Source organism: Eptatretus burgeri, chromosome 15 (assembly GCF_056783735.1).
Source record: "Eptatretus burgeri isolate ZD-2024b chromosome 15, Ebu_testis_v1, whole genome shotgun sequence".
Classification (NCBI taxonomy): Eukaryota; Metazoa; Chordata; class Myxini; order Myxiniformes; family Myxinidae; genus Eptatretus; species Eptatretus burgeri.
Genome location: NC_140975.1, coordinates 39,700,312 through 39,726,244, shown reverse-complemented (window position 1 = coordinate 39,726,244; position 25,933 = coordinate 39,700,312). Strand labels below are relative to the sequence as shown.

The following is a 25,933-nucleotide window of genomic DNA, read 5'->3' as shown; positions in this document are numbered from 1 at the left end:
ATATTCGAGTTTATCTCCCTGATGATTCACACGTTGGAGAAAATGTAATATTTAAACAGGATCTGGACGTGGACGAGCGAACAGACCTGCGATCCAGATCGGGAGACCTTAACTCATGATGAAATAAATAAAAATGCTGAAGATCGTCAAGGCGCCCCCTGAAGCGCCACCTGCTCGGCGGACGCAGTTCTTCCTCCTCCTCCTCCTCCTCCTCCTCCTCCTCCTCTTCCTCTTCCTCCTCCTCCTCCTCCTCCTCCTCCTCCTCCTCCTCTTCCTCTTCCTCCTCCTCCTCCTCCTCCTCCTCCTCCTCCTCTTCCTCTTCCTCTTCCTCTTCCTCTTCCTCTTCCTATTCTTTTCCTCTTCCTCTTCCTCTTCCTTCGAAGTGCGCCGGTTATTCTTCCTTCATTTCAAGCACTTCCTGCCTTTTTCTATCGTCACAGTCATTAAGTCCCGTGGGTTTATCCGTCTCGGACGTGCGTCATGGCGTGCGCGATGGTGCTCGACCCGAGGCAGGACTTTCAGGCCTGGCTGTCGACTCGAGGCGTGAGCTCCCGTGTGGCCCAGGTGGTGGAGCGCGAGTTGGGCATTGGAGATTACGAGGCGCTGCTGGCGTGTGCAGAGAGCGCTCAGGTGCGCTCCGAGTTGTTCGTGCTGGCCCGGGAGCGCCTTCCCTTCGCCACGTACGCCGTGCTGAGACGCGCCATCGAGGGTTTGCCTTCCAGACGTCAGGACGGGGTCGAGGCACCACGCGGGGTCGACGCCCTGGGTCTCCAGCCGTTCTTGAGCGGTCTCCTGGATTCCATGGTGGTGCTTTTAACCACCGTGAGTCAGGAGCTCTCGCTTTCCGCGCAGAGACTCAGTTCATTGGAGCCTGTGATTTACGGGGAGACACCGGTGGAGGCTGGAGGGTCCACGCAGGGATACGTGGTCTCGGAGCTCGGTGAGAACGTGCTGATTGGATTCTTGTGGGACTGACGTGAGCATGTGTGACGATGAGTCTGTGACGTGTGTTGAAATGCTCACCGATGACCATTGCTAGTTTAATGCCGAAGGTCATGGAGATTGTTGGTGATACATTTACATGCAGATGCAGCAGAGAGGCTTGACGCGTCTGGCAGTGATTCCAAGGAATTGCAGGTCGAGGTGCAAAATGGCTCGAGTCAATCCTGGACAGCTGGATATGTCAAAGCTGAGGCTTTTTCAAAAGGTAAGGATCAAAAGAAGTTCATAACTCCTTGTGAAAGGACCTATGACTAACTCCTTGTGAAAGGACCTATGACTAACTCCAAGTCAAAGGACCTATGACTAACTCCTTGTGAAAGGACCTATGACTAATTCATAGTCAAGGGACCTATGACTAACTCGTACTCAAGGGACCTATGACTAACTCATAGTCAAAGGACCTATGACTAACTCCTTGTGAAAGGACCTATGACTAACTCCAAGTCAAAGGACCGATGACTAACTCCTAGTCAAAGGACCTATGACTTACTCATCAAAGGACCTATGACTAACTCCAAGTCAAAGCTAATATTTCGGAATTTTTTCAGTTTTTTTTTTTTGTTTTGCTCCACTGCAAACCAAAGAAATACATTTGTGGATACAAAAATATTTTTTTATTTCAACAATTTTCTGGAAGAAATGGTGCATTGTTTGAAAAAAGTGCAAGGGTGCCAATATTTTTGGCCATGACAGTACGAAAGGAACATTGTTGTTTAAGCCCCCCCCCCCACCAACCTTCATTCCATTTTATTGAGGCACTGAACCTCAATTATTCTCACAGATCCATTAAACCTGACACCTCTGATTTAGTAAAATCAGACTCTTAGTTTTGTCAGTCACCTCTGTCACACTATTACAAGGCTGAAGGCCTGGTGTTTGGTTAACAGTTAAGGTGTTTGGATTAAGATCCTCGGGTCTTGAGTTCAAGCCCCTGTTGGGCTGTTGAATCAACACCAGGTAGGATTTACTTAGCCTGTCATCCTTCTGAGGTCGGCAAAATGAGTACCAGCATGCTGATAACAGGGGCATTGTGTCAGCGGCACAGCCACACCCCCAGAAAGTGATGCCTCCAAAGGCTGCATACGAATAAATAAATAAAACTGAGGCTCTGAAGAAAAACAAACGAAAGAGGAAAACAAATGTAAATCGGTCTGTCAACCGAACCTGATAGTCTCGTGCTTATCATGCTCAGCTCTGCCTGTACCTCTCACGTTCTCGTGAGGCGGCTGTTTGGTCCCGGAAGCACGTGCTGCAGGTGCGCTCCAGACTCTGCCAATCATCCCATCGTGGAACTCTTTCATGATAATTATGAAATGATCTGGACAGCCATAGATCTTGAGTATCTTCCACAGGGTTTTCTTGTCCACAGCATCAAGTGCTTTTATAAAGTCGACAAATACTACATATGTCATGATGCTGTTCTACAGCTGTTTCCTGTCGTGGTCTAAGAGTGAATATCATATCACTTGTGATCTTCCAGCATGGAAGCCACATTGATATTCAGGGATAATACATTCTAAGATGACTTTCAATCTATTTAGGAGGATTTTGGTGTGAATCTTTTTTGGATTTAATCTTTGGATTTGGATTCAATTTTACACTTGAACACTGGCGAACACAAATCACCTTCATGATACTTCCAAGAACCATGTTATGTATCGATTAATTAGTAGGTGAGAGGGTACAGTGTCGTGGTGAAGAGGCCGCCGGTATGGTTACGTCGGTAGCTGATTGACGCGTTCTTTGGTGATCAATAAAACCTCCATCTCCGAAACTGCAACTCGTCATCTTATTGCAGTGTATAAGGGTGATGTACAAGACTGCTTCAGGAGCACTAAACTTGGGGATTTTTAAAACAATCTTCAAAATCAATATCTATCTATAATTCCAGCAATGTGTGTGTGTGTGTGTGTGTGTGTGTGTGTGTGTGTGTGTGTGTGTGTGTGTGTGTGTGTGTGTGTGTGTGACCGCTGTTTCTCGACAACCATTGGTCAGATATATTGCTGGGGACCTGAGGATGTGCCTTTTCAAGGTTTGATATTAATCGGACAAGTGCTTCCCAAGTTATGGCCATTTATTTACCAAACCAATGACAAGACACGTTGTTGCGTGGGCGTGGCCGATGGGGAAGGGAAGCTCAGCCGCGTTCCCCATTACGGGTTACAACGTACGGACTTCCGGAGAGTGATGACTTCGTGTATTCTAATAATTTCTCGATTTCTTATGCGCATTTATAGATAAACACAATGCCCCAAGTTATGATTGTTTTCATATTAGACGGTGCATAAATTTCGGTAACATCAGAGTGCTGGTATGCTCCGAACCAGGAAGTAATTTTTTTTTCTCTCTCTTCTCTTCTCTTTTTGTTTTTCCTTGCGATGACATTGCGAAAAGGCAAAATACATTGGCGCTAATTGAATAATTGGCCATTAAAACCTAAATTGCGAATCATCGTAACTGTGATATGCGAACTTCCGCGCCACGCACGTACGGGCACGCGAGAGCGAAGAAACGGGCCTGTGTCGTTGTTTGTTGCTCGCAGTTGGAATATTATTATTATTTTTTTTTCTTACGGGCACGTACTAGTTTTATTAAATACAAGTACATTTTTGAACACTGCGCAGGGCATTGTGTTCTATGAACTCTCCATTTAGCTTTCCAACCGAGTTAGTAGATTAATCATTAGCTTTCCACAGATCCCATTTTTATTATTCTATGGCAGCAGGAACCTTTTAGAATAAATTGTGATGGACACACACACACACACTTTTAATTAATTGTACAGTATCGGGTGTTTCTAAAATATCACACTTGGGTGAAACTCTTCCGTATGTGTACAGAAACCCGTATTTTTTTTGTCACAACCCACATGGAGATTTCCATATTTTCGTCGTCAGAAAAACATGTCGCGATTATAGGAAATTGAAGTACTATTCTAATATATGCCTGGTTTTGGCTTGATGGTTAGGGTGGTGGGTTTGGGATTCTATGATCGTGAGTTCAAATCTCGCCTGGCTGTTGAATTGATGCCAGGTGGGGTTGACTCAGCCTGGCTGAGTCATCTGTCATCCTTCCGAAGTTGGAAAAATGAGTACCAGCTTGCTGGGATGATGGAGCCATTCGAGTATCCTGTGTCAGAGTGGTGACCCATCCAGGATTGTGCCCAATAGCCCAGGAGACTGCTTTGGCAGCACCGATGCTCTGCACAGAGTATGATCCCAATGGATGGATGGATTCCGATTCTGCTGATTTGTTTCTTAACCCATTTCATCCTGATGGGGTGCAATGCTAACGCATCATGACCATGATTATGTGAATTACTCCCATGGTACTTTTTTTTTTTAACGAGGTATTTTTGTAGAAGTTAGCCGGGTGCAAAAGTTTGCAAGCTCATTACCGTGATCAGATGTCTGGATGTTTGACCTCACTGTGACCTTGACCTTTGACCGATTTTGACCAAAATCTAATCAGCACTAGCCATCACCCTCCTGAATCACGTGATGTAATTTGACATTGGTAGCTTCTTCCGTTCTCGAGTTATCGTGCCTACAAACAGAGGACGGAAGTGATCAATATACTTACGAAATCTTTAGATTTCGTAAGTAATAAAGTACATGGGCAGTCTGATGAAACAAAAACCTTCATACAGAAAATATAATCCAATCAAAAATGGCCATGATCGTGAAGAACAGAGGGGGTGCCAGGCGAGGTCTTTTGGGCAGACATTATGCTGTTAACGAGTCCAGTATCTGCCGAGTAAAGAAATGCACGAAAAAAACAAGGAGTAGTGAATGCTCTGCTTTACACTGGAGCGAGAGCGATTCCGGAAACCACCTTACCGTCACCTCACCTCACCTTTTATAAAACTCTTGTATTAAAAGTCCTGCAAAGGTATGTGCTATTCAGTATTAATTTCTTTCATGATGACAAAATGCTGCACCAACTAACTCAAAGTATTCTTCCCAGCAATGGATGTTGAAGTAAAATTGAAAAAAAAAAAAATCCTTCCCCAAATATTCATTTGTATGGTTTTTTTTTTTTTTTTGTGACTTTTTAAAAAAATATATTTTCCACCCCCAAACATCCGAACCGGAAGCAAATCCACACCCCGACCCCACTCTCTATTAAATCTGTCCCAAACCTCGTGCTGACTGGTCCCCGCCGCAGCCCGATCATGACACATAGCCGTTCCTGCTCGACATCAGTGCAGCTAATGCCTCTGCAGCTGCACGTCTGGTGGCTTATTGTTACCTCTGATGACAGAAGATCGTGTTGTTCTGAAACGTCAGGATTTTAAAAAAGAATTATATTTTTCTTTTAGGCTCAGTGTGCTTTGACTTTCCGTACAAATATGTCTCCTGAGCTGCCTTTTTTTAGCTGGTGTGTGTGTGTGTCTAATATTTTTACTATTCATATTGTATTTTCACATATCCCTGTGTCGTAAGAGGCGACCAGGGTTGCGTCAGGAAGGGCATCCGGCGTAAAACGTGTGCCAAATCACTATGCAGATCATACAGATGATCCGCTGTGGCGACCCCGAACGGGAGCAGTCGAAAGAAGAAGAAGAAGAAGATATTGTATTTTCACTACTTGTATTTGGTGTCACACCTGGTGTTGGCTTAATGGTTAGGGTGGTGGGCTTGCGATCCTCGGATCCTGAGTTCAAATCCCACTCGGCTGTTGAATTAATACCAGGTGGGGTTGACTCAGCCTGTCATCCTTCCAAGGTAAGCAAAATGAGTGCCAGCTTGCTGGTATCCTGTGTCGGAGTGGTGACCCATCCTGATCTGATCCGTTTTGATCGACACTGAATAGGATATCAGGTTCACTTAAGTGACCCAGTAGTACTGGCGGCGGAAGTTTTACACTCTACCGAGTGCTCCCCCTCGAGTTAACCTCCGCCATCGAAGATCGGAGGTTACTGTTTTCACCCCTTTCTGTTTGTTTGTTTGTTTGTGAACAGTATTGCAGAAAAACTCCTCGACGGATTTCGACGGAACTTGGTGGGGGGGTTAGGTATGGTCCAAGGATCTTGCCATTAGATTTTGGACTTTGTCCCCCCCCCCCAAAAAAAAGGAAAAAATTGTTAGAGAAAAATTTTTTTTTTTTTGCATTTCTACACGTTTTAAGTGATTTCCAACCCCCCCCCAAAAAAAAATTGTTAGAGAAAAAAATTTTTGCAACTTTTTTTTCAACAAAATTTAGATTTCTTTTTTTTGCATTTCTACATGTTTTAAGTGATTTCCAACCCCCCTCGCCCCCCCCCCCAAAAATGTTGGAGAAAAGAACTATAACTGTCAGCACTGTTGACATATTTAATGAATAAGATATAAGGTTCACTTGAGTCACCCAGCAGTATTGGCAGCGGAGGTTTTGCACTCTCCCGAGTGCTCCCCCTCTAGTTTCACCTGTAACCATACCATAGAATAGCTTCTTCGGAATGTTTCTGTCTAAGAAAGGCATTCGGACAATGTGGAATGGAAAAGCATCTCGTTTATCAAATAATTTAGTATGAAATTTATTATCATTGATATCGATTTGTAATTCTAAAAAGAGAAACTGAAGTGTGAGTTTGGTTTGCCTTTTTAAATTCCAGTTCTTTTGGATATATATATCATGAAGCTGATCAAATTACAAACCCGTCATCAATGAATCTAAAGATGTTTCTACACCTTCGTGCAGTACACACACACACACACACACACACACACACACACACACACACACACACACACACACACACACACACACACACACACACACACACACACACACACACACACACACACACACACACACACACTTCTCCTTATAGTGGTAGATGCTTATGAACCTGAAATCTGAGATAGTTATTTGTTTTTATTGATATTGTGATGTTACAAAAGGCTTGTGCTCATGTTGGGGTTGGGTATGGGAGTGCGTCGTCTTCCTCCAGACATGCCTGGCGATACCGAGAGTAAAGAGGTGCGAGGTGAGGGCCACCATCCTGTGGAGGCATTGGAAAGTGAGCGCAAAGAAGCAACGTCGTGGATCCCAGTTAAGATGGAGCAGAGCTTTGAGAGATGCTGTGAGTGTAACCCATTCCCATGGTTCGGCTTGTCTCTCTGTTAGCAAGTTGTATTTTGTCATGAAGATGTCAAAATAGTTAAAATCGATAGCATGTGCTTGTGGATGATAAAGATCCCATGGCAACTTTTGAAAGGAGCAAGCTATTGCGTGTTGGTATTCTGACCCATTTATAGTTTACTAGACAACCTGTGAACCCGTTGTGACAGCGGTTGATGAAAAAAAAAAAAATATCATTTCAAAAAAAAAAAAGAAGAAAAAGATAGCTCCAGCGAACTATACCGCTGAGGTTGTTTGCATTGATCAAATTCTCCCGAAGAGTATTTGACAATCGGAATTGATGTTTTAAATATTTTTTTCATTGCCCGATTTGAACGAAACTTGATACTGGCACACGGCAGAAGAATGGTAAGGTGAGCCGAAAATTTTTGTGCTATCGTGTACCGTTTTGGCTGTATTTCGGGAACATACAAGATCAGAGTTTTAGTACTATACTATATAGTTTGCTCTGGTTGTGAGGGCTGCATTGGCACCATCCTGTGGTAGAGTGGCATCCTGACAAGGGTAAAAAAAATAAAAAAAACTACAAAAACCTAGTGAGCATGGCCACCACAGGACCTAGACATGGCCAATATTTTGGGTTTCAAGTCCAAAATGCAATTACTTGGCCTTGCATGCAGTTTATTAGCTTAACCGTTAACGTATGTACACGTTTTGTGTTTTGTAGCGGTTGATGTGACCGATATGCCTGAGGAAGCTTTGCCGCTAGATCAGGTGGATGGCAGTAGAGGATGTGACCCCATTGATGGATATTGGACTGCAACAGGTTAGCATTGCTGATGTACATTTGCACTGCTGTTTCAGTAATTGTGTGTTGGAGAGAACATTTGTCATTGTATTCTCTTCTTGGCTGTACTGGTTGCATAACTTTCCTAAGCTACAGGGTGATCTGTGAAGGTTATTATGTGTCACTGGGATGGGTGTTGCTGTTGTTTTGGCAGTCGAAGACATTGGGGTGTGTAGTGAAGTTGGCCTTGGCACACCGGTCGTGAATAGGCCCGAAGCGGCCGAGGTAACCTGGTGTTTCACGCTGCCCAGCCAGGCTCGGCCATCTCAGCGAGATGCAACTTGGAACAATGGATCAGAACTGCATTCTACCGCAAGAAATGCACAAGGGAGTGTGCCATGGGGTTCAGGAACTGGTGGTGCAAGGTGTGAGGGGTCAGTTGACGGTGGTGGGATGCTGGCCGGGCGTCCACAACCCCACGTTCGATCCCGAACGAGAATACGACACCGACCGACCGTCACATCAGGTGACAAGCCCTTTGCCTGCTGGGAGTGTGGTGTGCGTCTTGCTACCAAATACAACCTTCGGGTACACCTGCGCCGGCACACGGGCGAGCGACCTTTCACCTGCGACCATTGTGGGAAGCGTTTTTCCCGCTCCTACTGTCTGGCACGGCATCGCCGTACGCACATCCGGCCACACGGCACCCCATGTTCTGTGGGAGACGGCGGCTGGACTGAGGGTCCAGGCTGAAGGCAATGGTGTCTGACCCTCTGTTCACTTGGCCGCTTGTCTCCACATATCCTGTGGCCGGCAATATAAAAATCACACCATTAACCCATGAAGGGAGGGAGATTTATTTAATACTTTTCACATTTGATCGGAACAACTTTTGGCCACAGCTGTGCCCTGTCCTTTTCCAGGAATGGATCCCGCCGCAGCCAACGAGTTCAAGAACCCCGTCGATGAGAGAAATGTTTATACGAATGAACCAAGGGAAGATGCACACAGCGGATGCAAAAGCCGGCCGTTCCAGTGCCGGGTGTGTGGGAATTCATTCAGCAAACGCTACGGGCTGAACGTACACCTTCGCACACACACTGGCGAGAGGCCCTACAGCTGCCGACACTGTGGCAGGAAGTTCAGTGTTTCGCATAACCTGGCGAGGCATATGAAAATGCACAGTGTGACGATTGGGCTATCTGGCTGCCAGGGTGCCATGTAACCCCCCCCCCCTCACACCTCACCCACCCATTATCTCCATTAAACCATTGTTGTATACCCCTCAACTAGTAGGAATTCTTATGTTTCAAATGGGGGTCAGGTGATGTGTTTTTTAAATGGAAAAAGTGATCCGAAAACTGTTTCTACACGAATGTTCTTTCATGTTGCCAATGCTGAATTTTTCAGGAAACCTGGTTTCGATTCCCATTTTTTCAAAATGGCTACCTGACATAAAAGTACAAATGTCAGGCTGTTAAGTGGCTAACAGCAAGTAAAAATGAATGAAGGACACAAATTGGTTTCTTGTATGACAGTGACATGGCAAATTTGGATTTTTTGCCCATTTTCCAAATGGGTCCCAAATTTAATAAAATCCTATTTTTTATTTATTATTTTTAACAGATGAAATTGTTCCTCATAATGGCAGACTATTGTTATTATGTGTTAACATGTTTATTAAATCACTAAAATGAGTTTCATAAACTTCACTTATTATAACATGGATTATGTGGCCGTTCAGGTCCATGTTTGTTTTATTTTTTATTTTTTTAGAAAGGCTGCCGGACACGTATGTGGAATTTTCATGGCATGAGCTGGTCGACGGACTACATGATCATTTCAAATAGAAACACTTTGGCATCAATCGATGAAAGACTATAACTATACCAGCAAATTGTAAGTGTGGTTCAGGTGGCCTTTTTCCATAATGGTGACAACATGTTTGAATTATTCCCAGGCTCTCTTCCTATTATTCGTCATCTGCCAAATTGGGAACCCAAACAACAATATGCCACACAATTGAACATGATTTTACAAATGAGCATGTCCATTGCATATTGTACTCATGACATTGCCACAGTAAAAACAAAAAAAAAAAATCCCGGTATCCGTCGATAGTAAGTAAATCCATGTGGACGGTGCAGCCATTTAGTCACGTCCACAGGGAGGCAGAGCTACCGGAGGAATGTGCCTTAGACATGTTTATGGAAACTTCAAAGACCAGAAGAAAACATTTGTCACAGTCTTCACAGATGATGTTCATACCAGCGTGATGCATCAAAACACTGAAGGAAAAGTAGAACGAGTGATGACCCTGACGATGAATCACGACGAAGCTGATCCTGATCACTCATCGTCTCAAGAAATGCAATTCGCATCTGGAGCCTGGATACCAATGTACGATCCCTGCTGTTACATTGGAGCCCATCTCTTCTTGTACACGTGTTTTCAGTTTGGCAGAAGAAGAGGTATGGCATTTCTTGACTGAATCGTTACATTGGACATGGGAAAGCAGCAGAATTGTTGGGCTGGCATGCTTTAACTGGGTAATTGTGACAACACTTTAGTGATAGAAGCTGAAACAGTGTGATATTTTCTTTCAACTGATAAAATGCTCGACTCGGTAAGGATCGATGCATGCTATCTCGAATCGTTAACAAATATGATGTGAAATTGATAACTTTAAGCTTCATCCACGTCGCCAGGAGTGGAGTTCACTTATTTAGTCGTATCATTTAAAATGTCCACATGCGTGGCAGCCATTTTTAGCTCACCTGGACTTTAGTCCTGTGAGCTGATGTATGCGATCAAGCAGTGTCTGCAGGTGAGGGAGTCAGTCAGTCCATAAACACTTCAGTCATTATTGCCTGAACCAAACGCACAATTTTGATGAAACTTGGCCACAAGCTTTATATCTGATGTGGTCAATAAACCTTTGTTATGCATCAAAATCTGCACTCATTAAGGAGGTCTATGGAGGGGGAGGGGGGGTTGACCCCCAAAATAGGTATTCGTGCTCTTCTCTGAAACCACACACAGGATTTTGATGAAACTTGACCACAACCTTCATCACCTCTGATCGACCAAAGTTTGTTCAGGCATTAAAAAATCACTAAAGGGTCTAAGGGGGTTCGAGTGATTTGTTCCTGATCCAGGTGAGATTCACGACGTGCGGTCCTATTTTTAGATGACTTGCCATTGGTGGTGAGAATGATGATACATTTTGTGACAAGAGTCACCTCATCCACAGAACAACTTGACAATTGGTTTTGTAAGTCTATTTCACTAAAATATGCAAAAGTCCCTTTTTTCCAAATACTGTACTGCATAACAATCTCACCATTCAAAACACATTAACAGTACATCTGGTCCATTATATCAATGCAATTCGTTCGTTTGGACACCTGATCCATATTTGGAATCAAGGGTTCCTAAAGTGATTCAAATGATTTGAGAGATGTCTGCTCATATTTCAAGGCCAGTGATGATCAAATAAAGATGTTCATCTGATTTGATGCATATTCAGGAAATGTGCACCTGAACCACATTTGCTGTATTTCTTAAACTGACTTGTATGTCGCTTGCACATCCTCACCGACATCGAGCCGTTTTGAATGGACCAATTCAGAAGTGGCAACGTAAATTCTACGCATCGAGACAATTCTCGGATCACTTTTAATGTTTTGAAATCGACTGATTACATAAGGACTCCTACTAGATCAAGCAACGTTATAAGTTCCAGGTTGTTTTAAAGTGTTTCCATTGTGCTTTGTTGTCTGTAATTTGATCCTGAAAAATATCTTGGTTTTTCACTTTTTCCTCTTCTCTTATAAAATCAGCATTGTTGGTCGCATTGAATTCGGCGAAAGGCCAATGTTGGGTGTTAGTAAAAGTTGGCAAGGTACAGGTAGCCTTAGGTATTGTTTTACTTTCAAAAGAAACAAAATGAAAAAAATTTAAATCGATAATCTGATTTTATTTTATCCTTGGATTGTTGCAATACGATTTTTCCGTTCAAATTACCAGTAAACTAGAACGGGCACTTGGTAGAGCGCATACCTTCGCCGCCGCTACTTTTTTTCCGGGCACATTTGTAAAACGTAATTTAAAAACGTCCATGACGTCACAACCATCAGTCAAATTTGGTGTTAGACGTCATTAAGGGCAGTCCAACAAAATGGAATGATAAACACTGAAAAAAATCGAAAGTTTAAAAATGACGTCATCTTGTGACGTCATTTTGACGCACTTCTATTGACGTCACTACCAATCGCGGACTACCATCCTGAAAGCTCTTATTTCACGGAACATTTTAACGTTGGTTTCATGTCAATAGCTCTGTTAGATCTGAAGTTATGCCTACAAGAATATTTTGACCTTGAGTGTGACATTGACCTTGACCATAGAGTAAATTTGCAAAACCTGTTCGTAAATAAGCAGATATTTTGGTACTGATCATAATGCCTGGATTTGGGACAATTTCCTTTACAAATTACATAGATATTTGAATATAAAATATCGGGACATTTTAGCCACAATTGAAAAACGTTATGTTCAAACGTCAATGACGTCATAACGGTCAGTCCGAACGACGTCAAATTTGGTGTGTGACGTCCTTAACGTAAGTCCTACAAAATGGTATGATCAAAACTGAGGTCGAAAATTGAAAATTTACGTCATCTTGTGACGTCATTTTGACGCACTTCTGATGACGTCACGTCAAATCTGACACCACGTACCCGAAAGGTATTTCGTCATGGAACAATATGGCGTTGGTTGCATGTCGATAGCTGTATTATGAAGGAAGTTATGCTCAAAAGTTTGTTTTTGACCTTTTCATGACCTTGACCTTTGATCCAATCGCTCCCAAAATCTAATCAAATCGTCCTTGGATAATCACGAATCATCCCACCAATTTTCATGCAATTCGGTTTAATACTTTCTGAGTTATGCGAATAACAAACAAACACACATATTCACAAATAAATAAATGCACAGCGACCAAAACATAACCTTTCGCAGAATGCGAAGGTAACTATCGTTTATAAGTTAACCAATTTGAATGCTGTTGGTTTCGGCATTAAAGAAAGCAAAGGCAACATTCTCCCCAGTTATGGGTTTGAACATTAGTCGAGTCGAGAGATCAATACTGATATGGAAACATTAAAATTATTTTGATGGAAACATTTATATTTGATTTTCCATGATGAACAGAGATGGTTTCCTGATGAGATGATATCAACGTGGCATCTTATCTTGCACTCCTGGAGGCCCCAGAGGACTATTAGTGTGTTGGAAGCCGAGATGCAGCGTTTGCTTCTTTTCCACCATAGATCGGGTGGTGACTGCCATCCTCTCAACACCTCATATCTGAGCTTTCCTCCTCTTTTTTTTTTAAATCTCCTTCCCCACACTGGTCACACATGCTCTTGAAACTACCCATAATCTTAACATTCTCAACTCCTTTTTGTCTTGTCTGTGAAACTACTGTATATCTCTGAATTATATTATCTCCTTCCAGTCCTTTGAAGATGGTGACCTACCATCATGTCGTGTTAATTTTATTCCCACTCACCTCATTTGGTTCGGCCACCTGGGCCGGCACATCGGTTACATTTACCCTCTCTCGTCTGCTTGTCCTTTGTGCCACAATCTGCCCTTTGTTGTGCTTCTCCATTATCCACCAATTTCTCCCACACCTGTAGGTGTGTTGACTTCTTATCTTGGATGTCAGTTCTTCTACAACCCTCAAGCTTTATTTAACGAGGAGCTGATCGTTGGTCCCCTGCCTTTTGGGTGGTATGAGGAATAGATATGTCATATGAAAGCTAAATCTTGAACGTTTTTTTTTTTTTTAAATCATGTACATGGATGGACGGCGCTCATGTTAATACCCCCGTCTCAAACCTTGGCAGAGGGGTGGGGGACGAAAAAGCAACAAGGGATTGTGGAAGTTTCAAACTACTGTATTAGTAATTTAAACTGCATGATATTCAATAGCTGTTTGCCCCCATTGTTGGGAGGAAATTAAGGCATCGGAAAGAAATTCTGTCCAAAACAGGTAATGAACAGCAGTGTGGTTAAAAAAAAGATGACCTCGGTGGTAAAGATGAATTTTATTTGTAAATGCGTGTACACACCAATAAGAGCAGCATGGGTTTACAAAAAGGGTCATCATTGATGGTGCTATGATACGTGAAAAGGTTGGTTTGCAACGCAGCGAGGCACAAAAGAAAAAAAATGCCATCTGCACCTGCTGTACAAATTGCTTTCTCATGGCACATTAAAAAAGAAAAAGAAAACCCTCCATACTTTTGAAAGCAGAGTGCTAATTATAAATGTTTAATGTACAAAATCTAAATCGTGTAACAAGACTGAAGAATGTACAAATATTTCCTTTGAAGTTTGAGAAGCAGAACTACCGAGTAGTTCTCAGAAATAAGCTCTGTGCACTAATCGGAAAAGGAGTTCCATCAAAATGCTGCTCAAACTTAACCAGTGTCCACCAACATCTTGATACAAAACCTTCGGTGAAAAGGTGACGACGGAGCTGTCATAAAATTGCCTCATTCACAGGACAAAAGGCCACGGAGGAGAGGAAATGACAGCACGAGATGGAGGAGTTTTTGGAACAAACTCCCATGGTTTCTTCGTCCACGTGGCTATTGTGATTATGACAGAGATCGAGTCCTTCCTTACTTGCGGAACTAAGCCAAGTAATTCAAAATGATGAAATCATTTCTCGTAGGCATGTATCAATCGCTATTAGCTGGTTACCAAATATTAAGATAAATTAAAAAAAATTAATCTGTTTATATAACTTCACATATAAGCATTACCACCCAATTCTGCATTCACATTGCACTGAAATAGACACTGTTGCAGCTGGAATTCAAATGGAAGAAAGCATTTACATTGATTTCGGTCATTAGGCAGCGAGCTATCGCCGGCACCCTTGCCAAAAATCCAAACCTACCGGGGACAATGCATCAGTCGCGAGGCCACAATCTCAGCAGAGATGGCAACCAGCAGACAAGTGCTGCATACGAAAGTGTGACCTCGTTCGGCTTCTGTGGAACCCCATCGGTAGCCCCGGTGAGCCAGCAGTTGAAGTTGGTGGTTTTATGCGAGTGTGGAAGGAAGTGGACCCTCCCATAATTTTACTGAGAAAACCCTGTCGAATGTATATGAAGAAGTTTGGATACAAAAATCACAGCTGTGACCTGTTACGTGCAGCTTGCAGCATGCCAAGTTGGTCAAAGTCATTTTGCTTGAATTAATTTATGAGGATCAAGCTGGAAAACAATTTATTGTACTGTTAAAACACAGGTGGGAAAGTTTGAAAAACCTTGCCGGTTCTTTATGAGATGCAAGTGGAGTCGTGTGTAGAAACTGTGTGGTGCAACATTACTCAACGGGTCGGTGGTGCAGAGAAAATCAGATAAATGAGACGTTTATCTTAGGATGGCTGTGTCTCACATCTCCCAGCCAGGCTGCCTCGTCTCGTGAGCAAAGAATGCAGAAAAGTTTAAAAAGACATTCTTAACCTGATTAATGGGCTGGCACGACAGCCGAGAGGTATGCACACTCGAATCTATATCGCCTGGGGTTGAATTTTGTTTGGAAAAAACGGTCATCCTTGTGATTCGCACTTGGGGAGAATCATCAATATGTGCACCTTCCCTCTGGTGGACCTTAAACTCGGGTGTCCTAGCCGCTGGAATTAGTTGGTGGTTGCTAAAGGTCCCATGGTGTCTTTTGTGAAGAGTTGGCGAGTTATTGCCGGCACTGGCCAAATTACAATTTTCTGCTCTAACCTACAGGGGGCACTGCATCAGTGAGGGCAATGACAAACACTCTCAGCAATGATACAACAAAATGATTAACCTGACTAATCTCTTGCAAATTGATGTATATGCCCCCTGCTTATTATCCCGTTTGTAGGATTTGGTTTTCGTTGGGCGAGGTGTCACCATGCACCCAATGATGCGAGTAGGTATATTTACTTGCACACGATCACCCACCCCATTTACCATAGGTCGAAGGGTACTGCAGCGTGAATCCTTCAGCTCGCTAGATACTCGCTTCCATTAAGAAAAAGCTGAATGACCTGTTCCTTTTTCAGCTGCCACTAATGCAGTGACCCCTGTCGCTGTAGGCAAGAGCAGGAATTTGAAAATTGTTCAAGCGCTGGCTCATCCATTCTTCTCAAAGGACACCATCGAATCATGAACATCCACCAAATGATGCTAGCAGACAGCACATCCACAGTTTAACATTCATCTGAAGGATGACAGATACATTGGTGCGCCGCTCTGGCTGTGAAACACCTGGGTGACAGTTTATAGTCGGCTCGATATTAGAACCTACGCCAGACAGCTCAGAGGTGAGTGCGCATACCTCGGAGCTGTGCTCCCAGCCCCAAAATGGAATCATTACTCTAAAAGCCAAACATTAGTGGTCAAACAATCCTTACTAAAATAGGGGAACAGACCCCTCTTTGGTTGTGGCTCAAAGCAGCTATAGGTCTAACAAAGCCTCATCACCGAGGGTTGCATTACTCAGAAACTACTGGGTATTGAGGGATGCCTTAAGCGAAGTGGAAACAAGTGCCAATTAATTTTCATACAAACTTTGCAGTGGAGGGTTACGTTAATAATGATGCATAGAATAATATTATTATTGTTTTACATATTTGTACAAGCAAGATTCTCGCGTATGCAAAAAAAATTAAGCGCTTTCACAGAGCCCAGAGGAAACCGACAATCTCTTTTTCCCCTTCAGGATCGAATCTGCCATTAGGTTAAAAAAAAACATAAAAGCTCCTTTGCTGAAACCAGCAGAACTCTCCACCAGCTTTCCTGCTCAAATGACATTTGCAACCACTCCTGCATGTGAAACATGAGGATAAAAATAATCCTCAGTCAATCATCGAACAGCCCAAATGATAAACGGGATTGAGCAACTTTCAGGTATATGCTGAGGAAAGGGTTGGGTTCAGAAATCCAGGAGAAAGTACTTATATCAAGGTGTCCCCGTGGAGATTACGGCCATATTACTGTGCAACTAGGTAACAGAACAATACCTTGGATTCAGGTTCAGGAAGAATTAACCCTAAGGTTGGGCTTTTGTGTCATTAATGTCGATGGCTCCGGGCTGCCCGTGCGAATCCTCAAGACTTGTCCGGTCATTGGTACCGGCCTGGCTCCGAGGCTCGGCGAGATACAGTTCACCTACGTATGGAAGGCCAGTCGGACGGACGTGCGTGCGCCGGTGTCGTGCTAAGCTGCAGGAGCGGGAAAAGCGTTTCCCGCAGGATTCACAGGAGAACGGTCGTTCCCCCGTGTGCCGTCTTTTATGCCGAATGAGTACATGAGAGTGAGTGAAACGCATGCCGCACTCTTCACAGTGAAAGCGACGTTCTCCATCGCAGCATGCCCAGCCTGTCCCTCCACCACTGCTACCGCTACTGTTAGCACCTGCCCTACGGCCCACCTTGGACACCGATGGCAACCCCCAATCAACTCCCATGCTGGCCATTTCATCCGGCTGCGCCAGCATGGACGAGGGTGATGGCCATTCTTCGGAACGGCACAGTGCGCCAGAGTCAGATCCACTCTGCTCTTTGATTTGTCGGCACGCTTTGCTGGCGACCTCTGAATTTTCACTTCCACAGCCAGTCCAGGTGGCACCGTCTGAGCAGCGTGACGCCAAGAAGTGTTCAGAGGGATCCTGGCTGGATGCGCCGTGCATGTGCTGATGGGTCGTGCGGAGCGCTTTGATAGGAAACATGTACGTGTTCAGCTCATTGCCTTTTTCCTCTGCTGTGGAGTAACGTTCAAGGAAAAAAACAAAAAAAAGCAAACTTTCTTACAGTGAAGCAAAATCCTTGTGCAGCATCACCAGCCCGCCTCGACATAGCCAGCATGGTCACAGTTGTTAAAAAAAGTAGACGCTAAACCCACCTCGAGTGCTATCAAAGCCTCTCTCACACTCCATCATCTCCGCCTTTGTGAGAACAGCTGGGAAAACAACTGTTGCAGATAGCATGCAGTCAATTTCACACTTGGTGTTAAAACTGACTTTTTAACATGCACCATGTGTTTAAATGTGAAAAACACGTGCATTGACTTAAAAACACGAACGGTGCTCGACTGGTGTAAAAATAAGGAATAAAGTTGGCTTGTGATACTCATCAGAAACAAAAGCAAATTAATCTTCACGATTGGGAACTGTCTTGAAAACTTTTCCTTGAACACAATGACAAATCATGCTGGAGCGATGCTCACCTTTCCCCCTCCGGGTCCTGTCCTGGTTCTGTGGGGGATCCGGAGCCCCTCCATGGGGTTGCTCGACCACACGCACGCTCTCCTGCTCCACTGTAGGAGCCAGCTGTGCTTCCTGTGTAACCTTGCCTGGAACAACAAAGCAATGAATCTCCAAACATCAGCAATTTGTTGTTTGGAACAAGGACTCTTTTCAGTGGCAACCTGAATGTCACTGGACCATAAAAATATGTCCATCTTATGCAACCATTACACCAAATAACAAGAGAATAATAACATTTAACATGCTCTCTCATTGCGTAGTTTGCAAATAGAAAAGAAAAGATGCCAGATTATATATCTATATTCTACAAATTATATATATATATATATATATATATATATATATATATATATATATATATATATATATATATATATATATATATATATTGTTGTGGTTACCAAATTCGCAAACCACCATTCAGGTCCCTGAGGTGAGGTATCTCGGTAAGTACATGTGTAGTTAGGCCCAAACCCGTTGTCTAGTGGGAATACATGTCATTTATGCGTGCTGCGACTCTTCAGGATAGCCGTTTTTCTTTTACTATCTTTAATTTGGACCAACCGCCATTGTTACCACCACAACCACAACATCAACCACCAACCACAACGCCGCTTCACCACAACCGCCACGACCTTCCCGTCACACCTCGCAACCGTCGCATCGCCACCGTTCTTGCCCCGCTGTGGGTACCGGTGTTGGACTCGTGCAGGGCGCGCGCCGAACAGCGTGTACAAAATCACGGATTTTGTGCTTCAAAAACGGATCAAAAACGACACACGCCCACTTTTTGCCGTCCAATCGGTGAGCGAGGGGCGGGTGGCCCCCGCCCCAGGGCGATCGATATATGCAAATTTATGGATCAAAAAGCCTTCACGCCCACTTTTTCTCGGGCCAATGGGGAGCGGGGTGAAAGGTCGAAGGGAGGGGGTCAAAGATGAGAGGGCGAAGCTACGGGGCTGATAAAAGGACCGTGTTCGTCAGTCCAGGGAGTCGAGAGGCGGAGAGTAGGAGAGTCCAGAGGCGGAGAGTAGGAGAGTCCAGAGGCGGAGAGTAGGAGAGTAGAAGAGTCGGAAACAGAGAGTCAAGACTTCGCGGGCGGTGGAAGGAGCTGGTCGTCGTGTGCGTTGGAGTCGGAACGGAGGGGACGGAGCTGTGGAGAGGCGGCGAGGGCGGACGAGGGGGTGCTCGCGTCGTGCAGGGAGCTGCACCCCTGGGAGGCCGACAGCGCGACCTGGCCGAGGTGGAGACGCTCGTCGCGGGATAATAAAAATCCTCTATACCCCGAGCATCAGCAACCCCCTCCTGTTTCCCCCCCGCGCTGAGATAGTGCGACCAAGTGGGCCCCTTTCCCACCCCCTACCAGACACTGTCTGCGAGGCCCGCGGAGTTGAGGCGCCATCGTCGCTCCGCGTCTCATCACCAGACGGGTAGGCGCGACCCGGTCTCGGCCTCAGGCCCGCCTCATCCTTGAGGGTATTCTTTTCCTTGGTTTTGGGTATGTGTTGTCGGCGCCGTCTGTGAAGTAGAATTGTATAAGTGTTGCCGTGTGCTCGGTAGTCGGTATTAGCTCTGCATTGTGTTTTCGCTTTTACATTTGCTTTTTGTGTAAATTACATTGTGTCTTTTCTGTGTGCATTTGGTGGAATTGTATATGTGTGCTCCCGTGTGCCACAAATAAATGTGCTTTGTGTTGAACTGTTTCCCGCTTCGCTTCGTCTTTTCCTTCATTGAATCCTCATCTTGCTTCACGTAAAGGGTTGGTAGTGGGCTGAATACGCCCGATAATTAATCGAACCGTCGAGGTCGACGATAACACCGCTCGGTTATTCTGATAGTACGGAACGGGTCGCTTAAGTGGCCCGTGTCCGAAGTCGACCTGCGGCGAGGTGCGATCGCCCGGTCTACCCTCCGCGTGGGTACTTAGGTAGGTCGAATTTGGCGAGCAACCCTATCCCACGCGGGGGCTGATTGGCTCGATCGCGGTGAGACCGAAAGGTCCACCCGTGACTGGTTCCCGGCGTTAGTCCGAGAGGGTCACGACTGGATTGTCCGTCCGGTGGGCGACGTGCCGCGATTCGAGTTACGTGGCCGTCAGCACGCCGGCGGGCGCGAATACCGCAACACTGGTGTCAGGTCGTGCGATACAAATTCATCGCCCTCCTCGCGGCACTGGTATCGGAGAACAGGAAAACGGGCTCTCCTGTCTCCGGCTAAATTCACGGGAATCGGTCCAGGGGTGAGAGAAGCGACCCCCGATTCCCTCCAAATTACGAGCGAGCAAATTAACCCTTTAAGAGAAGCAAGATGGCGTCTCAAGGCGAGCGGGAGCCGGGGGTATTAGAAATGTATATGTGTAGTAATGTAGGATCCATGGCCCAGGATGGAATTCCCGTGCAGGAACATGAACTCGCCCAACTGAACCCAGAGCCCGAAATGGGTGCGGCAGCGACCGCGGGGTATGACACCTCCCCCCCCTCTCCACCAAAACCCGCCGACCCTTGCCGAAACGGCTCACCCAAGCGCACCCGACATGGCCCAGCTATGCGCCATGCTGGCGGCAATGACAGCGAGAATGGATGCGAATACACAACAAATAATCGCAAAGATGGATACAAATACAAATGAAGTGAAAACGACGATGGATGCGAATACACAGCAAATGAAAAAAGAAATGAAAGAACTACGGGGTGAGACGCAGAACATGGGCCGATGCCTGCAGGCGGGCATGAAGGCCGTTAGCAGGGAACTCAAAATGGCGACTCCACGTGAAGAAGCAAACGAGCTGGAAGGGGGTGCAACGGCTGACAGGCCCGCGGTGGAGGCGGGTAAGAAAATAATTCGGGAGACAAGAGACGAGGTGAAAGTAATTGGGAGGGAGAGAAAAGAACAATTAATACGGAAAGCAAGGATGAGGTACGCGGAGATCGTGAAAGAGCAAGGAGTGAAAAACAGGGAAGGACGGGAGCGACTTAAAGAGAAAGCAAGGTTGACCTACATAAAGATAAGGGAAAGACGCCAGAAAGAAGCAGAGACCAATAAACACGATGAAGACGGGGTAAGTGACGCGCACACACACACGGAGGTAGTGGAGGACAATGGGGGTGAGCTCGCGGAGCGTGCAGGGACCCGGTGCGAGCAGCTGGATGGCCTCCTCCAGGAACGAGGGGAGGGAGTATGCCCCCTTGAGGCGAGTCACGACCAGGTGAGTTCGGTCGTGCTTTGCGAGGTTGAGGGGACGGGTGCTGTGAACGGGTGCACGGAAAGCTTGGGGGGTATAGAGCCCCCGGAGACCCTTGTGGGGACACGAATCCCGTGTGTGGAAGCGACCCCGTGTGTGAGTGGTGTGGTGGCGATGGTGCCAGAGTACGTGCTTCCCAGCACGCCGTGTGTGGATGAGGCACCGCGGTTGAGTTCCCCCGCGTGTGTGGATGAGGGACGGTGTGTGGATCAGGAACCGCGGGTGAGTGCCCCCGCGTGTGTGGATGAGGCACGGAGTGTGAGTGAGGCACCGCGGGTTAGTGCCCCCGCGTGTGTGGGTGAGGCACCGTGTGTGGAAGAGACCGCGTGTTTGAGTGTCGCCGTGTGTATGAGTGAGGTACCGCGGGTGAGTGCCCCCGCGTGTGTGAGTGAGGCACGGAGTGTGGATGAGGCACCGCGGGTGAGTTCCCCCGCGTGTGTAAGTAGTATGGTTTGTGTGAGTGAGGCACGCGTGGGTGAACGGCCGTGTGCAAGGTCGTTGTGTGCAAGGGAGACCGTGTGTGTGAGAGAGCGGTATGTGAGGGAGATGTCGGTTGGCATGCGGGAGCACGCAGCCGCGTCTCCCGGTGTGAATGCGATGGAGTGGACTGTGTGCGTCGTAACACGCAGGTATGCGTGTGTGGAATGGAGACGGAGACGGCGACATGTGATGAAAGAAAGCCGAGTAGCGGCTGTAGTTGTTTCGGGGACCGTGCCGGGTTCACCCAGCAGTGAGCACGCGGTTCGTGCTGTGCAACGCACGAGACCCCCACGTGCTCGCTTGCGAGAGTGAAGTCCCGGTCCGGAAACGCACGCGGTGGATTTGCCGATCCCGCGGACGGACAAAGTTTAGGCAGGACTACGGATTTGGACCGGATGGGTTCTCCACGCGATCGTGTGTGTTAAGCTCCAACGGGCAAAGCACATGTGTTCGCGTGGGGAACCCCTCGAGACGTGGGGCTTGTGTTTTTTTTTTTTTTGCGCACGGTGACGTCATGGTTGCACGCGTGGTTGGAATCCGGCAGGAGGGGTATCTCTGCCGGATGGTATCGTCCAAGGAGGGACGAGGAACACGTGCAGCTGCATGACGTCACGGGCAGGTGCAAAGTGCGCGAGTTGCCGCGCTGGCGCTGCGCATGTAAAGAAAAAAAAAAAAAAAAAGAACAAGCCTCACTTTCGGGTGCACAGGATTCCTGGGCAAGGGGTGGAGACCCCCTTACCCTGGGCACAGGATGGAAACTAGTTAGGGGGAAGGGTTAGCTTAGTTAGACCGACTTCATGGGGCAGGGGTAAGTCCTCATGGAGTCCGTGGAATGGATTAGTTAGAGGGATTGTAGCCAGATTTAGGTTGGGAAATAAATTGATTTTTGGGACATTTGAGGACAGTGACTGACAGTGAGTGTGTAGAGGGGACGTAGTTTAGCTACGTAGTGTTAAATGGAACGTGCTGTAGTTTAAGGGACGACGTGGGAGCACGAGTTAGTTAGGGGGTGCAGTTAGAAGGATGGCAGAGTTCAGCGGTGTGTGTATTGAAGAGTTGTGAGGCGAGTACATGATGAGTGAGTGAGGCCAGCGGGTCTGTGTGAATGGAGCGGATGGGGAATGCATGGTGCGATGAGTGATTGGGGGGAGGAGTGACTCCCGCCCAAGGGACCCCGGGGTCAGAGTAAAGTGAGTTAGCTGGGTTAGTCAAATTGAAAAATGGAGGTCGTTTTGCTGTTGGTGGGAAAGTAGGCTCGAGACCCATTTGGAGGGGTGCAGGAGCCCTGTTGACGGGCTTGGGAGCGTGGCTGCGAAAGGTGAGTATCGCTGAGTGGGTACCCCGGGCACCAGGCTAGTCGGCCGTGGTAGGCCAAGGGCCCATGGGGGCCGGGATAGCGTCGTGGGCACGGGTGCGCGTTCTTGGTGCGGGGGCCCGGGCGCCATTAGCCGCGTGGGCAGTGTTGTGGGCACGGGTGACCCTCGGAAAGGGGCCCGGGAGGCTGGCCTGCCACGTGTGCGTTTCAGGGGAGGTGCCATGGGGGGCACTCCCCGGTGTTAGGGAGCTGGTAGGCTCGGAGGCAGTGTAGTGCCCGGGGGTGCCATAGCGGGAGATTCGGCAGAGGGTCGTGCCTGCCAAAGGGAGCCACGTGTCCCAGCCAGGAGACCGTGTGAGGGCACGGAGAGAAAATTGGGGGGCGAGGCCCGAAATTGTGAGGACACCAACACAGGCGACGGGAATCTGGGTTGTTAGAACCAATACTTTAAGCGAGAGGCGCTTGTTGAAAGCCCGGGGTAGTTTAACAGTTAAATGGATAGGGTAGATTAGGAAGTGTACCCCTCCGCACCATCCATCCCCTCGCTGTCGTTGTGGGCCGCTGGACCCACTTTGGTTATAGATCGCCGAACTCTGGAGAGGCCATTCTGAGGCTTCGTTGGGCCTCGACACAGGACGTTAGCTCTCCCTTGTTCCCCTCCGGGAAGGGAACGTAGGGGTTGGGAGTAGGCTAGGTGACAGGATAGGTTAGCCGAACAAGGACGATAAAGGGGGTTAGGGGACGATTTATAGTGGGGGAGTAAAAATAAAAACAACAGAAAAAAATTAAGTTGGGGCTAAATTGGGGTTTGACAAATTAAGGGAGTGGGTATGTACAGTGACAGGCAAAGGCGATAGGTTGGGAGGGAGACAGGTAGGTAGGTCCAAGTGGCCAGCACCACCGCACTCCCTCCACCAACCTCCACTGAACGGCAAAGGCTGGCCAGCTTCATCTGCAGCTGCTTAGCTGCAAGGCCTGTGCCGGCTGGATCGTCTGCCGGCTGGCTGTTTTTCTGCAAGGCCTGTGCCGGCCAGTTCATCTGCTGGCTGTTTTTCTTCAAGGCCTGTGCCGGCCAGTTCATCTGCCGGCTGTGTTTGCCTGCAGCGGCCTTCTTCTGCGGGCTGTGTTTGCCTGCTGCCTTTGCCATGCCATGCCCACTGCCCACGTTCACCAGCCCCGTTCAATTTTTGCTTTGCCCCCCCCCCCCTGTTCGTTTCCATGTGCGCCAGGATCAGAAAGCAACAGTTTGCAAGCTGCAAGAACTGCCCTGTTGGCAGCTACAACACGGGCCTGCAGTGGCGGCCCGTGCACCGTGTTTGCGTCCATCCATTCATCCATCCATTCATCCATCCATTCGTTGTGTTCATTGCGTGTGCCACTTGAGCTGGCACGGAGACTGCGTTTGTGCAGCCCATGCACCGTTGTGGTTCACTGCGTTCAGTTCAAAAGGGAAGGCCTTGGACTGCGTGTGAGCAGCCAGCCACGTTCCCTGTCACCTGCATTGTTTTGAGCCAGAGACTGCATGCGGGCAGCCTGGCTCCCTGCTAACTGCTTTTCTTTTGCAGAGTTCAATGATCCTGGGCCATGGTTTAGTGTAAAATTTGTAAGTTAAGGTTAAGATGTACTGTAAATATGAGTGCGCCCCCGGCATGTATGTCTTAGCGCCGGCAATTTTATTTAAGTCGTCCGTGTGAGTGAGTTTGTTTAGATAGTTACGCAGCCCTCAGGTTATTTATTTTGGGGACACGAATACCATGAATGTCGCACTCAGGGATCCGTAGGTAAAATGTACTAGGGGAAAACTACACATGATGGCACACGAAAATTTGACGACTCGGGACGAGTCTGTAAAAAGGGGAGGGGGTAGTGTTGTGGTTACCAAATTCGCAAACCACCATTCAGGTCCCTTAGGTAAGGTATCTCGGTAAGTACATGTGTAGTTAGGCCCAAACCCGTTGTCTAGTGGGAATACATGTCATTTATGCGTGCTGCGACTCTTCAGGATAGCCGTTTTTCTTTTGCTATCTTTATTTTGGACCAACCGCCATGATTACCACCACAACCACAACATCAACCACCAACCACAACGCCGCTTCACCACAACCGCCACGACCTTCCCGTCACACCTCGCAACCGTCGCATCGCCACCGTTCTTGCCCCGCTGTGGGTACCGGTGTTGGACTCGTGCAGGGCGCGCGCCGAACAGCGTGTACAAAATCACGGATTTTGTGCTTCAAAAACGGATCAAAAACGACACACGCCCACTTTTTGCCGTCCAATCGGTGAGCGAGGGGCGAATTGGCCCCGCCCCCAGGGCGATCGATATATGCAAATTTATGGATCAAAAAGCCTTCACGCCCACTTTTTCTCGGGCCAATGGGGAGCGAGGTGAAAGGTCGAAGGGAGGGGGTCAAAGATGAGAGGGCGAAGCTACGGGGCTGATAAAAGGACCGTGTTCGTCAGTCCAGGGAGTCGAGAGGCGGAGAGTAGGAGAGTCCAGAGGCGGAGAGTAGGAGAGTCCAGAGGCGGAGAGTAGGAGAGTAGGAGAGTCGGAAACAGAGAGTCAAGACTTCGCGGGCGGTGGAAGGAGCTGGTCGTCGTGTGCGTTGGAGTCGGAACGGAGGGGACGGAGCTGTGGAGAGGCGGCGAGGGCGGACGAGGGGGTGCTCGCGTCGTGCAGGGAGCTGCACCCCTGGGAGGCCGACAGCGC

General features: G+C 47.1%; 2 protein-coding genes across 12 annotated transcripts in view; one reads left to right on the top strand and one right to left on the bottom strand.

Annotated features, from left to right (window-relative positions):
* The first annotated feature begins 330 nt into the window (after nt 1-330).
* LOC147011987 (uncharacterized) lies at nt 331-9,814 on the top strand. 4 transcript variants are annotated; one of them, XM_085857975.1, is made up of 6 exons: nt 331-940; nt 1,088-1,207; nt 6,938-7,069; nt 7,796-7,894; nt 8,070-8,381; nt 8,779-9,814. In XM_085857975.1, exons 1-6 carry the CDS (start codon nt 481-483, stop codon nt 9,078-9,080), a joined length of 1,425 nt encoding a protein of 474 aa, XP_085714101.1. In that variant the 5' UTR covers nt 331-480; the 3' UTR covers nt 9,081-9,814. The 4 variants fall into 4 exon arrangements, with proteins under 4 accessions (XP_085714101.1, XP_085714100.1, XP_085714103.1 ...); XM_085857974.1 differs by having other exon boundaries at nt 6,920-7,069; XM_085857977.1 differs by lacking the exon at nt 7,796-7,894 and having other exon boundaries at nt 1,088-1,208; nt 6,918-7,069.
* Nucleotides 9,815-13,957: 4,143 nt separating this feature from the next.
* LOC147011986 (uncharacterized) overlaps nt 13,958-25,933 on the bottom strand; it is a 41,523-nt gene continuing 29,547 nt past the window's right edge. For 5 of the 8 annotated variants that reach the window (XM_085857973.1, XM_085857966.1, XM_085857965.1 and 2 more), the window contains 3 exons: nt 18,148-18,273; nt 17,824-17,892; nt 13,958-17,682 (listed from right to left, as the gene is read on the bottom strand). In XM_085857973.1, the coding sequence (XP_085714099.1) occupies nt 16,973-17,682; nt 17,824-17,892; nt 18,148-18,273 (905 nt within the window). In that variant the 3' untranslated portion in view covers nt 13,958-16,972. The remainder of the gene's footprint in view (nt 17,683-17,823; nt 17,893-18,147; nt 18,274-25,933) is intronic. The other 3 variants (XM_085857967.1, XM_085857968.1, XM_085857969.1) reach the window with 3 other exon arrangements.